The sequence below is a fragment of the Gossypium arboreum genome, chromosome 9 (assembly GCF_025698485.1).
Source record: "Gossypium arboreum isolate Shixiya-1 chromosome 9, ASM2569848v2, whole genome shotgun sequence".
In the NCBI taxonomy this organism is placed as follows: domain Eukaryota; kingdom Viridiplantae; phylum Streptophyta; class Magnoliopsida; order Malvales; family Malvaceae; genus Gossypium; species Gossypium arboreum.
Window position 1 is genome coordinate 12,008,222 of NC_069078.1, and position 15,846 is coordinate 12,024,067.

The 15,846-nt window shown below is 34.0% G+C and overlaps 1 protein-coding gene across 3 annotated transcripts; it reads right to left on the minus strand.

Annotated features, from left to right (window-relative positions):
- Positions 1-11,753: 11,753 nt before the first annotated feature.
- LOC108465961 (terpene synthase 10-like) lies at positions 11,754-15,035 on the minus strand. Of its 3 annotated transcripts, none has more exons than XM_053018754.1 (7): positions 14,670-15,035; positions 14,261-14,531; positions 13,797-14,175; positions 13,481-13,699; positions 13,210-13,348; positions 12,883-13,128; positions 11,754-11,887 (listed from the first exon to the last, which is right to left on the minus strand). In XM_053018754.1, exons 1-7 carry the CDS (start codon positions 14,892-14,894, stop codon positions 11,819-11,821), a joined length of 1,548 nt encoding a protein of 515 aa, XP_052874714.1. In that variant the 5' UTR covers positions 14,895-15,035; the 3' UTR covers positions 11,754-11,818. The 3 variants fall into 3 exon arrangements, with proteins under 3 accessions (XP_052874714.1, XP_052874715.1, XP_017621826.2); XM_053018755.1 differs by having other exon boundaries at positions 11,754-12,083; XM_017766337.2 differs by having other exon boundaries at positions 11,754-12,792; positions 14,670-15,033.
- Between the last annotated feature and the right edge of the window lie 811 nt (positions 15,036-15,846).

Here is a 15,846-nt window from a genome sequence, read left to right on the forward strand (position 1 = left end):
TATCGTAATCCTTTCGTCTCGTTATTTTGGTGTTTCGCACTATTCTAGTAAGTGGGATTTTAGTTTTTGGAACTTGGTTTTTTCAACATGTTGGTTAAAGCCTAATTGTTGTATTGGCGGTTTGGTATATAAGTTAAGGAACTTTTCTGCATGTTTCTAAAGTAGGAAAACGTGGTGAGCAGTAAAGTTACGCTCAGATAGCTTAAACCGCGCTAAGGATTACTTATTTCATCGGTAAGTCACTTGTGTAAATTTTCGGCTTAAGTGTTGGCTCGTAAATCAGTTGTTAACTGGCCTTTGGATTGTTGTTATTAGGTTTTGGAGAGCTCAGGTTGCTGTTACATTACTTTCGATATAGGTGTGTACCCAAAACGCAGAAAACAAGATTTGGCGAAAGCCGAAATTGTAAACTGTTGACATCGTACTGGCGTGTGGTCGCTCGTGTGGTAGGCCGTGTGCGACAACACGACCGTGTAGTTGACGAAGACATGGCCATGCACAACATACGGCCGTGTGGTGGCTGAAGTGTGGCCGAGTGGGCTACATGCGTTAAACCGAATTTGGCCGTGTTGGCCATACTAGTGTGTGGGTCTACACGGGCCAAGGCCAATCTGGGCATGTGGGCCACACGGGTATGTGGGCCCATACAGGTAAGCCATATGGGCGTGTGGGCCCATTTAGATAAAATGTTTCGTAGGGTTGCACGGGTTGCCCAAGTTGACTGTGAACCAACTATAGGGTCAGTAAGAGCTACTTAGACCTTAAATCGTATGACCTGAATATATAATGTTTATATTGTGTAACACCCCTAACCAGTATTCGTAGCCGAAATAGGGTTACAAGGCATTACCGATTAACCACAACATAAATCATACATTTCACAACTCAGTAAATATTCAATAACAAATAACATTCATTCGCAAACACAATGTCCCTTAATTAGGTCTACAAGACCTTAAACATGCTTTAAAGAAGGTTCGGGACTAAACCGATCACATATGCAAACTTTGGAAAACTTAGAAAATTTTCAAATATTCAGGGGTCACACACCCGTTGAACAGGTCATGTGCCTCACATGGCCACCAGACATGACTGTGTCACAAGCCATGTGAAAACAGGGCATACACACTGACTTGTACCACACGGCCGGGACACACCCGTGTGCCATGGCCGTAGGAAAATTAAGGAGGTTACTGACTTGGCCACACGGCCGGCCACACGCCAATATGCCAGCCCTTGTGCCACACACGTCCAATAGACACGCCTGTATGCCTAGGCTGTGTCAAAACTGTAGGGTATACTGAATTAATTCGAAAGGGTACCCCAGAGGACACATGGTCGTGCAACATGACCGTGTGTCGCACATGGCTGAGAAATACTCTCGTGTCTCTACCCATGTGGACAAAAAAATAGGCCATTTGCAAAACCAATTTACTACCCTTTTCTCATGCACACCTAGCCATCAAAATAGTATCATTTCAACACATATATAGGCAGCCAAAACATGCTAATTCACTCACATATCATGCCATCTATCATTAGCCATTTCAATTACTCAATTCCTTATTCAAAACATACCAAATTACCATCTATAATTCATACCAAAATATACCATTTCTCAAGCATTAATATATCAACTAATGACTAACCAAATGAGCAACCACTTAGCCAAACCAACAACCATGGCAAACATGCCAAAACACATGATAATTTATAAACATCTCATATATCACTTGCCAACGTATAAATCAAGCCAACTCAAATGGCCATACACATCACTATTTACAAGCCAAGTCTCATGGCTAATATCATGACTCAAAACATACCAAAATGACACTAGACTATACATGTCATATATCATATATACAAAGCTTCCAAAAGTACCAACGAGATGATCGATAGTGTGATGACGTTTCCTGACAATCCCCTAGTCCAAGCTAGCTTCGATAATCTATAAAACATAGACAAATAACACACAGTAAGCTCCACAGCTTAGTAAGTTCGTACTTATTATACTCAACAGTTTAAAATATACAAAACATCAATTCGTACTAATTGATTTCTAATTCATGGTGACTAACAAACTTTTCTCATACTTACTCAAGTGTTTATGAACAAGCTCATAACTTTTTCTATTTGAATTTCTTGCTCTATATGTACATACCTGTACAAATTCATATCGAACTGATACCTTTACGTGATACTATCGAATACTCGATATCTCGCACACTAAGTGCCAAAGCATAGCTAAAGCTATTACAATCTTGCACACTAAGTGCCTTTCATAGTTGAAGCTATATCAGTCCCGTACACTAAGTTCCATATATAGCCGAAGCTATTCCGAATCGCACACTAAGTGCTTTATATAGCCGAAGCTATCTCAATACTCACACTAAGTGCCAAACATAATCAATTCATCATCGTATAATCAATTCATCATCGTACACAACCATCGTCTCATATATATAATTTATGAAATATTAACGCATTAAAAACATAATTGTAACAATGTTTATCACATACGAACTTACCTCGTACTCGGAATTGACGAATCGAGTCGATTATTCGATAACCTTCGATTTTCCCCAATCTAAATCCGAATTCTTTCTTTCTTGATCTATATGTATTCAAAATTAACCCATTTAATCACCAATTCATTCAATTTAATCCACAAACACATAAATTTAGCCAATTTGCACTTTGGCCCTAAACTTTCACATTTTAAGAATTTAGTCCCTATTTCATAAAAACACAAATTACTCAAAATTCAATAAGACCCATACTTGTCTGAATTCTCTACAGGTCCCTAGCAGCCCATATTTCTCATTTATTTTACAATTTAACCCCTCAATTTACATTTTTCTCAATTTAATCCCTAATATGCATTTTTACTCAAAATCACCTTACAAAACATGTATATTAAACACCAAGCTTTCATAATTCATCATCAAACATCATAAAACTCATGGATCCATCAATGGAATTTTCCAAAATCACTAACAAACTCAAAAATTAAGGTACAGGCTAGATAATACTCAAAGCAACGATCACAAAAACATAGAAATAATAAAAAACTGAGCTCAAAACATACCTCAATCAAGCTATGCAAGTGCTGAATATCAAAGCCCTATTTTAGCTTTCTTCTTTGCTTCATTCAGCCATAAAAGATGATAATGGAACCATATTTGATTTTGTTTTTAATTAATTATACATTAATTCTATTATTACCATTTTAACCTTTGTTTAAAACATCATAAACCATTTAATGAATGGCTATTCATGTCAATTTCCATTATCCATGGTTTATTCACAACATAAGGACTTCACCATTAATGAATCATAGCAATTAAGCACTTAAACAATTAGAACATCAACTTTGCATTTTATGCGATTAAGTCCTTTTGTCAAATTAAACATCCAAATGATAAAATTAGCACACGAAAATTTCACACACATCTAATTTCATGCTGTAAATATAAAAAATAATATTAAAATAATTTTTTGACCTTAGATTTGTGGTCTCGAAACCACTGTTCTGATTTGGTTAAAACCGAGCTGTTACATATTGAGCATGTAAATTTATGCATGTTTACTGATCCATATGTATGACTAATAACTAAGTTTTAGCATGTAAGCATGTATTTCTGTATGTCTACATTGAGCATGTTTAGTTGCATCTGCATTGGGGTGGGGTGATTGATTATTGGAGGAAGTGTACTGAAAGGCTTTCATGCCTATTATCCGCAACTCACTCACAAGATATCGATATATGCCGATTCGCACGACTTGGTGTGTAGGGCTTGGTGGGTGGTTTAAACCCCACATGGTGTGTAGGGATGGTCGGAGATGGTGCGTAGAGGCTGGTAGGGAGGATACTGATTTCTGTTACTGTATGCATATTGTATCTGAGATAGGCTAAGGCCATAATTTATATCTGAAACTGTATCTAAATGGGCTAAGGCCTAACCTGTATTTGAATCTATAATAGGCTTAGCCCCAGACTGCATTTGACTGATAAATTGTTGTCTGACTGTATGTATGTCTTCTGTGGGGATTACACACTAAGTTTACGTAAATTCACCCCTTTTTGTTTTATCTGTACGGGTAATCCCCAGACTTAGACGGATCAGAGCAGCGGAGGACTCAACGGTGACCACATGTCTATTTAACTACTTTAATTCCATTTATGGTTTTTATATCCTTTTTTGGGGGGGTATTTTTTTTTATGTAATTTGGGACTTTTAGACTATTTGCCTATATTTTGGATTTTAACTGTTTTCATGGACCTTTAAACTGCAAAACTCAATGAAAACTTGATTTAATTAAAAACAACGTTTTACCTAAACGCGAACGGTTTTCTTTAAATATCACAGTTTTAAAAGCTTCCGCTACAGGATATGTTTGTAAATGAATGAAATTAATGAGAAAATAATTTTGAAGTTGACGAGAGATAAACAGAAGCTAATAAACGAAAACGGTTTTAACTTGAAAACTTCGATTTCAAATCCCATTCCATGTGACATTGCCAGATTCGACCATAACATCTAGGTCGGGTTTGGGGTATTACAATTACGAAGCTACTTCTATCTTTTTCTTATTAGAAAAAAATAGAAAAAAAATGTTAAAATTTGAACCCATAACACCAACATTTATAAAACCCTTTTTTACCATTTCATCCAAAGGTTTATTTTAATATTTTAATATATTTCAATTTTATAGCACAAAAGTTTCAGTATTTAATTTTGTTATGCATCATTGGTAATCCAAAATAAAAATAAGCTAATAGAATTTTTCTATAAAAAGTGTGAAAAATAATAAGTAGATAAGAGCTATGGAGAATATTTTTAACTAATTCTATTTTATTTTATTTATTATAATGTTATATTATACTATAAAAATTTAAGTTTTAAATTTGATTTTGGTTTAGAATAAGGTGAAATGTTTAAAAATTAAGGATAAAATCTAGAATTATATTTTTATAATTTAAAATATATATTTATCAATCAATTTAATTATATTTCATAATTAATTTAAGTAATATATCAAACAATTTTATAATTTAAATTTATTATTTAAATTTTTATTTTTTAACAGTTATTTTTTCGGTAATTAATTTCTCAATTTATCAAACAACAATTTAGTTACAACTATCCCAATGATTTGACTATTAAATAACTATTTTATAATTATATTTTTAATGTTGAAATTCTCTTTCACCAACATGATAACATTTTGACATTTTAATAATATACTAAATGATGCTACCTAGGTCAAAGCTAAGAATTTTGATTATGGAGACTGAAACAAAATTTGAAAGGTAAAGCTAAAATAGTGTTAAAATACTTAAAATTAATATTTTACATTTTAGAATACTAAAATAATAATTATAGCATTTGGTCATGAAAGGGAAGGCTCTTACCTACCGGTTTTTGCTGATTAAGGTGAGGTGGTAACATTTTAACGTATTATTGAAATATAGCAATAAGAGTTATAAAGTAATTAAAATAAACTTAATATTTAATCACATGTATTTATCTAAATAAATTTATATTTATTAACAAATTAAATTATTTTATTTTATTTTATTTTATTTTTCTACATATTGCACACATATTATTATTAATTTTAAAACCGTATGAATTATTAATATCTTTTTAAGGTTTAGTTTTTCATTTTGTAATTTTTAAATTTATGAATACTTTTAATTCTAAAATTTTAAATAGTTGTTAATGTGTCAGTCAGAATAGTCAAAGTCGTAATCATATCAAAATTCCTTCTGCTTTATTTTTATTTTGGGTTCGCACAATCAATTGAAAACAATCAATTCCTGCCTTTGCCTCTCTGTAACTACCTCGTGCTTGACGAACTTCTACGAAATAATCTCTATGAAATATATCAAATCCTATACATTAAAATAGTTAATATCGTAATGATAAATGTATCATTTTTCTTTTTAAGTATTGATATATATTGATATAAGTCTGTTTTTAGTATACGGTTTTATATTATTAATTATTTTAAAAATATATTTTATATATATTAAAAATATGTAAATATCAAATAATAAAATTAAATAAATATAAAATATTCATCAATTACATAAAATATTTTTAATAATTTTCATAAATACAATTCAACATTAAATAAATTAAAAACGTAAGAAACACAAATTATTGGATAAATTAAATAATAAGAACATCTCATAACACGTTGTATATGATAGTCTATAATTAAATAAATATTGAAATTTTTAATTTAAATATAAAATTATATTTTGGTTGTTATAAACAATTTCAATCGATTTGTATCAATATAATTGATACCAACCAAAATTTATATCGAAATGAAACTTGAAATTTATTGTTGTAATTTATTATCGAAACGAAAATCTTTCAATTGATACAAACAGTAACAAAATAGAATTAACTCCCTTACTTTAGATGCCACTTAGTTTGAGGTTGATATTCCATTGGCCTCTTTGACCACCAAAAGTAACATTAATTGGGCATACTTTAAAATGAGCTCAAATTTGATAAGGTTAGTTTACCATTAAAGTAGAAAAGTACTGTAGATAAGTGTTTTTTCAAAATTTAATTATTATTTTTGTTAAAAAATACTTTTTAGTAGTTAAAATATTAAGTTTAGACATGATGTTATGAAGTAGAAAAAATGTATTTAAATTATATTTTAATTCATTAATATTATGATGTGACAACCCAAAATTGATCCTAGACGGGATGTGGTTTCGGGACCACAAAACCGAGGCATAAAAATAATTTAAAATTTATTTTGATGCCTATGATATGTGTTAATTCATGTGTGACATTTTTGATGTTTCGATTTAGGGTTATAAATGTGAATTTCACTAGAAGGGACCTAGTAGTAAACTTTGAAAGTATGATGGGGAAATGTGTGATGACTAGTTGATAATGCATGCAAAAATAAAGGATTTGCATGTCAAATTTCCCCAAAGGAAGCTTAGTGGCCGGCCATGACATGGTTTATGGGCAAAGAAAACATGTTGAAACATGTTTTGTTAATGGATGATGAGGGAAATGATAAAAAAATTAAGCATGTAGGAAGAGAAACAAAAAAATAAAAAATTTGCTCATCCTTTCCCCCCCTTTGTGCCGTGAGTGAAAGAAAAGCAAAGAAAAAAATTTGTTCATCCTTGTTCTTTCCTTTTGGCGAAAATACTAAGGAAGAAGATAGGATTTTGCTCCATTTTTTTGGTTTAGAAGAGATCTAGAAGGAGATTTGGCTATACATGCATCAAGATTAAGGTATGTATAAGGTTGTGTCATGAGATTCATGTATGTTATAGTTGCTAACTTGATGTTCATGATTAGCCATGGTTCAAATCCTTGTTATGCCATAGAAATGGTATTTGGCCAAGGTGGATATTGTGTTGAAGCCATTGCATGCTAAGTGTGAAGCTTGCTAATGATGCATGCAATGATGGATTGACTACTCTTGAAAATTTCTTTTTAGTATTCTTGAGTAGGGCATTGAGTCCTTTGTGTAACCATGACCAAAATTATAAGGAGTATGGTGTGTGATGTATTCGGCCATGGCATGCTCATGAGCATGGTTTATGCTTCTTGCATGATAGTTAAATTTTGTGTTTTGGATGGTTATAGACACCTTGAAATTCGCCTTGCCCTATATGAGTTATATGTGATTTTACATGATGATACAATGGATGTGAAAATATATGCTAGATTAGGAAAAAAATTGATTAAGTGTTCATAAGGTGAAATTAGGTGTTTAAAAGATGTTATAGTTGACATTGTATATATATACATATATACATACATTCGCCATATGGGGTATAAATGGGCATAGGTGTTAAATACCTTGTATTGGAAATTTTGATAAATAAGTAGCAATAAATTAAGATGAGATTGAGTAAATTTTCAGCTTAGTTGTGTTAAGTATTCGGCAATAATCATAATAATGTATGTGAATGCCGTATGTTTGTGTTTGATGGAGAGGTAAATTGTTTGATTTAGCTCAAGAGCAAAGGGGAACTAAATCGGACAAAGGAAAGGAGAAAGCAAACGAGTAGCCGAATTGGAACCGTTCTACCCAAAACAAGGTAAGTCATTAAGCACATATGTTTGATGTTGCTTAAATGATTGTAAAATATATGCAATTGTGTTTAATGGGATGCTATATATATATAAATGAAATTGTATGTTTATGGAGTGATGACAATTGTTGAATGTAAAAGAAATAGTGAAATGTGTAGAAAGTTTGCTTTCGGCACTAAGTGTGCGGGCAATACGTGTGTACGGTGACGAGATTGGCACTAAGTGTGCGTGCTGGAAATATATGGCACTAAATGTGCGTGCTGGAAATATATGGCACTAAGTGTGCATGCTGGAAATATACGGCACTGGGTGTGCGAGCTCGAAGGGTATGGCACTATGTGTGCGGGCTTAAATCGCATGGCACTAAGTGTGCGAAATCGAGTATTAAGCACTGTGTGTGCGTACTCTATATATATGGAGGGTGTGTCTCCATCGAGTTGAGTATGGACAGCGGGTCGGGTAAGTACCTTGAGCTCATGACGATTAGGAAATACGTTCATGCTCGGGTTTGAGCTTGGTAAGCTTTAGATCTATGTGATGATTGCAATTGTATAATTGTGGTGTGAATGAGTTGGTGTGTAAAGTGCCTCAAATATCTTATTGTATAGAATATGAAATGTGGATGTATGACTTGGTATGAGATTGAACCGAAAGGTCCGAGGATTTATGGTATAGTTTCGATATGGATGAGTACCTAGCCTCGTTTATTGTTTCATGTTGTGATAACTTTATCAATGGATGGTTGTTGAATGCTTATGACTTACTGAGTTATAAACTCACTCGGTGTTTTCTTGTCACCCATTTTAGGTCTTTTGGACTCATATTGTTGCGTGCTCGGAACCGTCGTTGAAGTCATCACACCGGCTGGAAATCTTTTGGTATTGTCTTCGTAGTTGAACTAGGAGAACATTTGGCATGTATAGGCTATTTTGTTTTGTTGAATCTCGGGTTGTAAACTTTAAGCCATGTGAAAATGGCCTATGTGGTCGTCGAGTGGGATGCTAGAATCTATAGCCACGAGTCTTAGAAACTTTAATTTTGATAAGGTGGCCATAATTTGTGTCATGTATGATGGATGATTAAGGCCAAGGAAAGATTCATGAAATTGGCATAGTCTACTGCAGTAACTGTTGCGGACAGCAGCAGTGAGATGAGATTGAAAAATCACTAAAAATAGTAGAAGTAGAATTAAATAGTGAATAAATTATGAAATTGAACCTTGATGAATCTATTTTTATATGGACGAAACGAAACGACCATATGAGCAGTATACTGAGAGATATTAAAGTTCTCGTGAGACAGGGCCAGAACGGTTTCTGGGTCCCCTATCGCGACTTTGAAAATTTACTATAAATTATCCAGAAAGAATTATAAGTCATGCCTTATATGTGCAGATTCCATTTTGAGTCTAATTTCATTAGAAACAATCAGCACCAGTATTAAAGCCCTGTACAGAGAGATATTCAAGTTGTAACGCGCAAAGGTCAGTGTAGTCGACCCCTGTAACATGGGTGACTTTAACTAATAAACTGTACTAATTGGCCCGACCAAAAATTCTAGAAATAAAACTATGGATGGATATATGAGTCTAAATTCAGGTAAAATTTACGGAATCAGTTTCCGATTTTTGGAACTCGAGATATGATTTTTAAGGCGACAGTGACGCAGTTTTCTAGCCTGTCTGGAAATGCCAAATTGGTTGGTACTTTGAGAGGATTTGGCCCGTTAACCCCTCGTGTCCGAAACCGGCGACGGTCACGGGCTCGGGGTGTTACATATGATATAAGGAATATATAAATTTATATTATAATAAAAACTAAAAATAATTTATTAAGTAATTGATTATGATATATGAAATACATATGGTATAAAAACTCAAATTTGTTAGTATTATGGTATATAAATATATATAAGATAAGTCTTCCACTCTACCGGATTTCAGTGTGGTAGAGCACAATCTTCAATTCAAAATTAAAAACAACAAGCAATTTGCTCCACCGTAATTTTGCGTCAGGTGGAGCTGAACGATTAAAACCTTCAAAATATGAGGTAATGTGATTTAAGGGAAAAAAGGGAGAAAAAGAGTAGGAAACTCAACTTGGAGGCTAAGGAACAATTCTCTCTGACCAAGGGGAACTTCAAGCTTCCAAATATCAGATGAAAAAAAATATTAAGAGTGCTTAATATTAATTCAATAATTGTTTTCTCAAGTCAACATGAACTAAGCTTTATTTTTTTGGAACAATGATGGATCCTTTTTTTTAGTTAATTGAATATTTTCTATTCAATTATTACAATCTCTATTAATTATTTATTTAGTGTTGTGATTATTTAATCTACTTATCTAGCCACCAAGTTGTATTAATTTGATAATATTGATTTCTCTTAGAAGAGAAAATTAAGGTTTAGATCTAGATTGAATAGATTAAGAGTAACTTTAATAGCGAAAATGAAAGAGTTAATCTGTGGCTAGGGTAGGAATATACCTTATGCCCTAATCAACCCAATAGGTTTGATCATAGTGACTTCACCCAACTTGCCTATCATAGGAATATAACTAGTGGGGTAGGGGATTAACTTAGATAGATACAGGAAGGGTATAGTTAATGCCATTTAATCCTGGGTTAGTAATTATATAGATTGAACAAGTAAATAAGAGATAATTGATTAACTTGACTAGGTGAAGTTAGAGTTTCAAGATTAGAGTTTCAAGATCTTTAAAAAGTAATTAAAAAGCTTAGTAATTTTCATTGTTTTAGATTAATAAAATATCTTTAATTCCTTTAGTTTAATTTTAGTTGTAACTAGAATTTCTTGATTTAGATTAGATAAAATTGGATAGTTGGTATTTAGCAATTTAGAATTTGGTCTTCATGAGAAATATATTTTTTTTATCACTTTATTACTTGATTCAACATGTGCACTTGTGCAACAAATTTTCATACATTAATAATCTCAAATGCACTCTAACAAATAATGTTCCACACTAGAATAGATAATTACTCTCAAGAATTAGTCCATCAATCTATTCAAGGTAAATTTACTCGTTTTAATATTATTTTGGTATGACAAAATTTGTTGACGTAAGTTTGGTTTAATGATTAGTACATTTGAATGCTTTTTGGAGCATGTTAGAATAACTTAGAACTATATTTTTCTGCAATTTTGGGCGTAAGTTTCAATATTGAGCAAAGATGCCTCGAAACACGGTTGTTATTTTGCTTTGATCCATGCATTTCAATGTTTAAGTCTTAAGACATGTAATCTTTGTCTCAAGAAATTCAAAGTTTGTAGCCCATTTTGGGTACAAGGGAAGCAAGTCTCGAGACTTAACCTTTGTGTCTCAAGATGAAGGACTGTGTCTCGAGACGAAGACCATGTATCGATACATTAGCCCATTTATCAAAACATAGCTTGTAGATTTTATAGTTTGGGACCGTAATAAATATTGTAAGGCCTATTTGAACTTGATTTTTGTTTGTTATGACTTGTAGTTGCTTGAAATAATTTATACTTAGAATAAAACTCAAGTTTATGTTTGATTGATCATTGCCGCTCCGACGACAAATGTACTATTCTTTATTTAATAAAGTCTCTGAACCCAATAATTGGTATTACAATATATACCGAAAACACTTTGTTATTTGTTAGAAGATGTGATTTTTTTACTAAGCTATTGAAGATTTTATTAAAAAGAAAAAACTTTGACAACAGGAAAAGGAGATTCAAAGAAAAAAAACCTCCAAAAACACAACACATACTCGAATACACCCCAAGAGCCAACAAGAGAACACCTGAAAATACCTCACAATTCATAAAACAAACATCAAAACGACCTCAAAGCAGAAAACAAGACCACCAAGCTTAACGGAAACAACAAACTCAACAATCAAAAATAAAGATTCAGACCATCATTGCAGTAAAGAACCCCAAGCATCTCGTACATACCAGAATTGCCTCCACAAATTAGTAGTAAAAGTCTCTCGAGGTCTATATAATCGATAGCAAGATCAACAAAAAAAAAATAATTGTCGATAAGCACCTCAAGACAAAAGCACTGTATTAAAAAAAGAACCGCAAAGAACCTAGCTAACACTCCAAATTTAATTTTCTCTGTTCAATTTCTACTAAGTCCTTATTAAAAGTCTCTCAATGTCTATGTAATTGACAACAAGATCAACGAAACAAACCATTGTCAATTACCACCTAAAGACAAAACACCTCATTAAAAAAACCGCAAAGAACCTAGCTAACACTCCAAATTTAATCTTCTCTCTTCAAATTCCATTGATCCAAAAACCCAATTTTTTCCCCAAGGCCTCATGCCTTCATCACTTCCTAAAACTTGAAATTATTATTTACAGTTACTTGCAACATCATCTTTCAATTAGGTTTTTCACAACAACTAAGGAATAGATGAAACAAGTAATAATAATACATGATCATTAGTCTTTTGATCTTCAATCCCATGGTTGTCACCGTATTGGTACATGCATTGAGCAATCCTTACTAGGTTCAATGCAATATGTTTAATCGGAAGAGATAAGGGGGATTGAGACATTAGATATTCTCCATTCATCCTTTTCCATGTTGCATCAATTAACTTTTTTACATATTCACGAGCTTTCACTTCAGAACAACCAGTTTCATGCATGTAACATTGAATAGATTTAGGGACATCACCTCTTTTAAGTTCATCCTAATCAACCAAATCCATGTGAAGAACGAGTATTAGATATGCAAATCAAACAAAAAACAATGAACTAAGGAGTGTGTATATATTGCATACCATTGATGTCCCAAGATCATCAGCAAGTCGGAAAATTATGGCCGAGGAATAAATTAGATTAGAATCTTCCTTCCAGTACTCCAAGCACTTCTTTGTTGTTAGATTTGATGAGGAAAAAACATGTGATATTACTAAGGGAACCGCAATAGAAATCCATGCATTATCCATATACTCGTTTAATGTTGGTATGTATCCACTGTAATACCACTTTGCCTCCACTAAGTAAGCTTTGCATAACTCTGCCCACTGAATACATGATAACTCTATTTTAATATGTAAAATTAAAGGAAATAGTTATGGATCAAAACAAGGATCTGAACTTAGTACCGCTTTCTTCAATAAAGGAATGGTATGAAATCCATGTTCCTTGAGATTATCAAATGCTATTTCGTTTATGGAGTTGTAAAGAGCAAAGAAACATATCTTCATATATTCTGGGAGAAGCTCCATTGCATTTATATCCCATCTAAAATATTAAACACAACTTAAAAAAGTTATTGTCTATAATTAACTTAGATTTGGACTTTTTGATACCAACCTTACCCAATCACTGAAGTGGGGGAAAAGAATATTAAACTTCAGAAAATTCATATCATACCTCTCAACAGCTTGAGTGAAGAGCTCTAACTCATCCAATGTACCATACACATCATACACATCATCAATACTTGTTATTAATGCGATAACCTTTGTTAGAGTTCTTCTAAGGTTCCCAAAATGAGGATCAAATGCAATGCCCACTGTCCATAGAAAGTTCTCCATCAACATGTCTCTTGCAAAGGGTAGCTTTTCTCCCAGTCCTATATCCCTCCACCACCTGCACAATCGTTTCATCTCAAAAGATTAGATGACAAATATGTGTGTGTATTTAATTAATAAAATTCCATTCTTTGTTAGACCATGGATGCACTTACTTGGAAGCATATATTAGATCATCCTGGTACACTGCCTGCACAATATTAAAATCCAATTTAGCGAGCTCCAAAAGAATAGGATTTCTTTTCTCTCTTTTCTCGTACACATCTATAAACCACCTGGCTTCCAACCTTGACACCCTCCAATGTAGAGGAAGTTCCAACGCATGCTCCACTAGCATCCTAACATATTCATCTAATTTCTTTTGCTTCAGATATTGTTGAAGCTGTTTAGCTGCGAAATGCCTTGCAGTGTCTAAGATACCTTCATCCTCCATGGAAAGGTGTGAAGCTTCATACAAGTTTAGAAGCCCTTTGCAGTCCTCACAAAGACTCGACTTGAAATTCCCCATCTCGTCCATGAAACCGGAGAAAACCTCTGCACGTATAACAAATTTTATATGTTTATTACTATTACTGTTTTTACAGCAGTTTGTTTTATACAAAATCTCTGCACTTCTTACCTTGAGTTAAATTATAACCATGCTGCCTTAGGAGTCTAAATTCAAGTGCTGTAGCATATAAGTTGTCTTCCTTCCATAAAGCCTTGCTCTGATCAGCCCTTGTATGGATATCCTCCAAAATCCTCTTGGTTTCATCCTGAAAATGATAAGATAAACCGAGCCTCTGCAAGGTATCGATCAGCTCAAGCTTCTCTAAAGGGTCCATAACTTTCTCAAGCATCATTCTCACTTCACCCACAAGTCTGATTGCTTGTTCATTAAATGATTCCCCCTGGATGGGTAGTAAATATATTCTCAGCTTGGATAAAATATAATGTTTGTAACTTCAAAGTAATTGGCGTGCAAATGTTCAGTTCTAAGTTTTAACTACTTATTACAAAAAGAAGCAACGTAAATAATATAAATATACCAGATAGTCACTCTTGAGCGACTGAATATAATCGTAATCCCAAGTAGGAGGATGGTAATTAGCAGACCGTCTAACAATTTTTTGATCCGAATCATTGGCTGTAGCAACAGAGTTGGAGGCTCGAACAACACTCAAGTTGTTGACATTTGATCTGTTGGAGGTGCCTTTCGTATGCAATCTGATGAAACTGCTGCTAGGAACTGCAGTTAGGAGACTAAGGGCCATGAAAAAGCTCCCCTTAGGCAATTTCAAATGATTGATTCAACTTTAGAGTTTAGCTGTACTTTACTTTCAGAAAAGAAAAAAAAAATTAATTCAACTTTCTGCAAAACCCGACGCATGCCACCACCATGTATATATAATCAGTTAATGCTATTTTCTTTTTACTATATGTTAGAAGTCAAATTGACTTTTCAAAGCCTTTTTAACTTCTCAAAACCAATAAAGCTTGAAGCCAAATTTTCCCTACAATTTGGCTTAGTAACGTGGCAGGTTGGTGATGATTACATAAGGACTTCGCACACGGGCGTGGGAGAAATGAAGAAAGATCACACATGGTTTGACACACGGTCATGTATACTAGACGGCTTGGACACAAGAGTATGTCTGAGGCCGTGTGAAGATTGGGCTTTTAGTTTTAAATCTCACACAGGCTAAGGCAACCCCACACGGTCGTGTGGCCCAACATGTCCCTCTGCACGATCGTGTATCCTTTAAAACCCTAATCCCCATTTTGTTTTGTCTTTTTACTATCCCAGAGCCACCACACAGCCGCTGTCGGCTCTCTTTTTACCAGTCCAGCCACTCCTGTCCATCTACTCCTCACGTCGTTCGTCTCTCTCCCCATCGTAGCCACAGCTTTCCCTCGTCCCATCCCCCTTCAAGCCACCTACGATTCTCCATTCCCATTTTTCCCCTCCTTTTCCTCTTTCCCTTCCCATCCTCCCTTTCCTTCTTCCTTTGACGCCTCGACCACCATTGTCACCGTCCGTCATTCCCTCCTTTTCCTTTCCCCTTTTTTCCTCCCATCTTCTCCCTCATCACTCGAGCCCCCTCTCCCTTTCCCCCTCATCACACCAACCATTGACCCAAACACACTCTTCCCCCCCGCACCTTCGTTGACTAGTCTACCCGTCGCTAGTCATGTCCGCCGAGTGCACCACCACCCACCACTATT

Excerpts from the sequence above, each read along its gene's own strand:
- LOC108465961 (XM_017766337.2), bottom strand. The coding sequence starts at position 14,894 with ATGGCCCTTAGTCTCCTAACTGCAGTTCCTAGCAGCAGTTTCATCAGA. Across the intron at positions 13,129-13,209 it reads TTCCTTTATTGAAGAAAGCG|TGGGCAGAGTTATGCAAAGC; the intron begins GTACTAAGTTCA and ends TCATGTATTCAG. Across the intron at positions 12,793-12,882 it reads ATGATCTTGGGACATCAATG|GATGAACTTAAAAGAGGTGA; the intron begins GTATGCAATATA and ends TTGGTTGATTAG.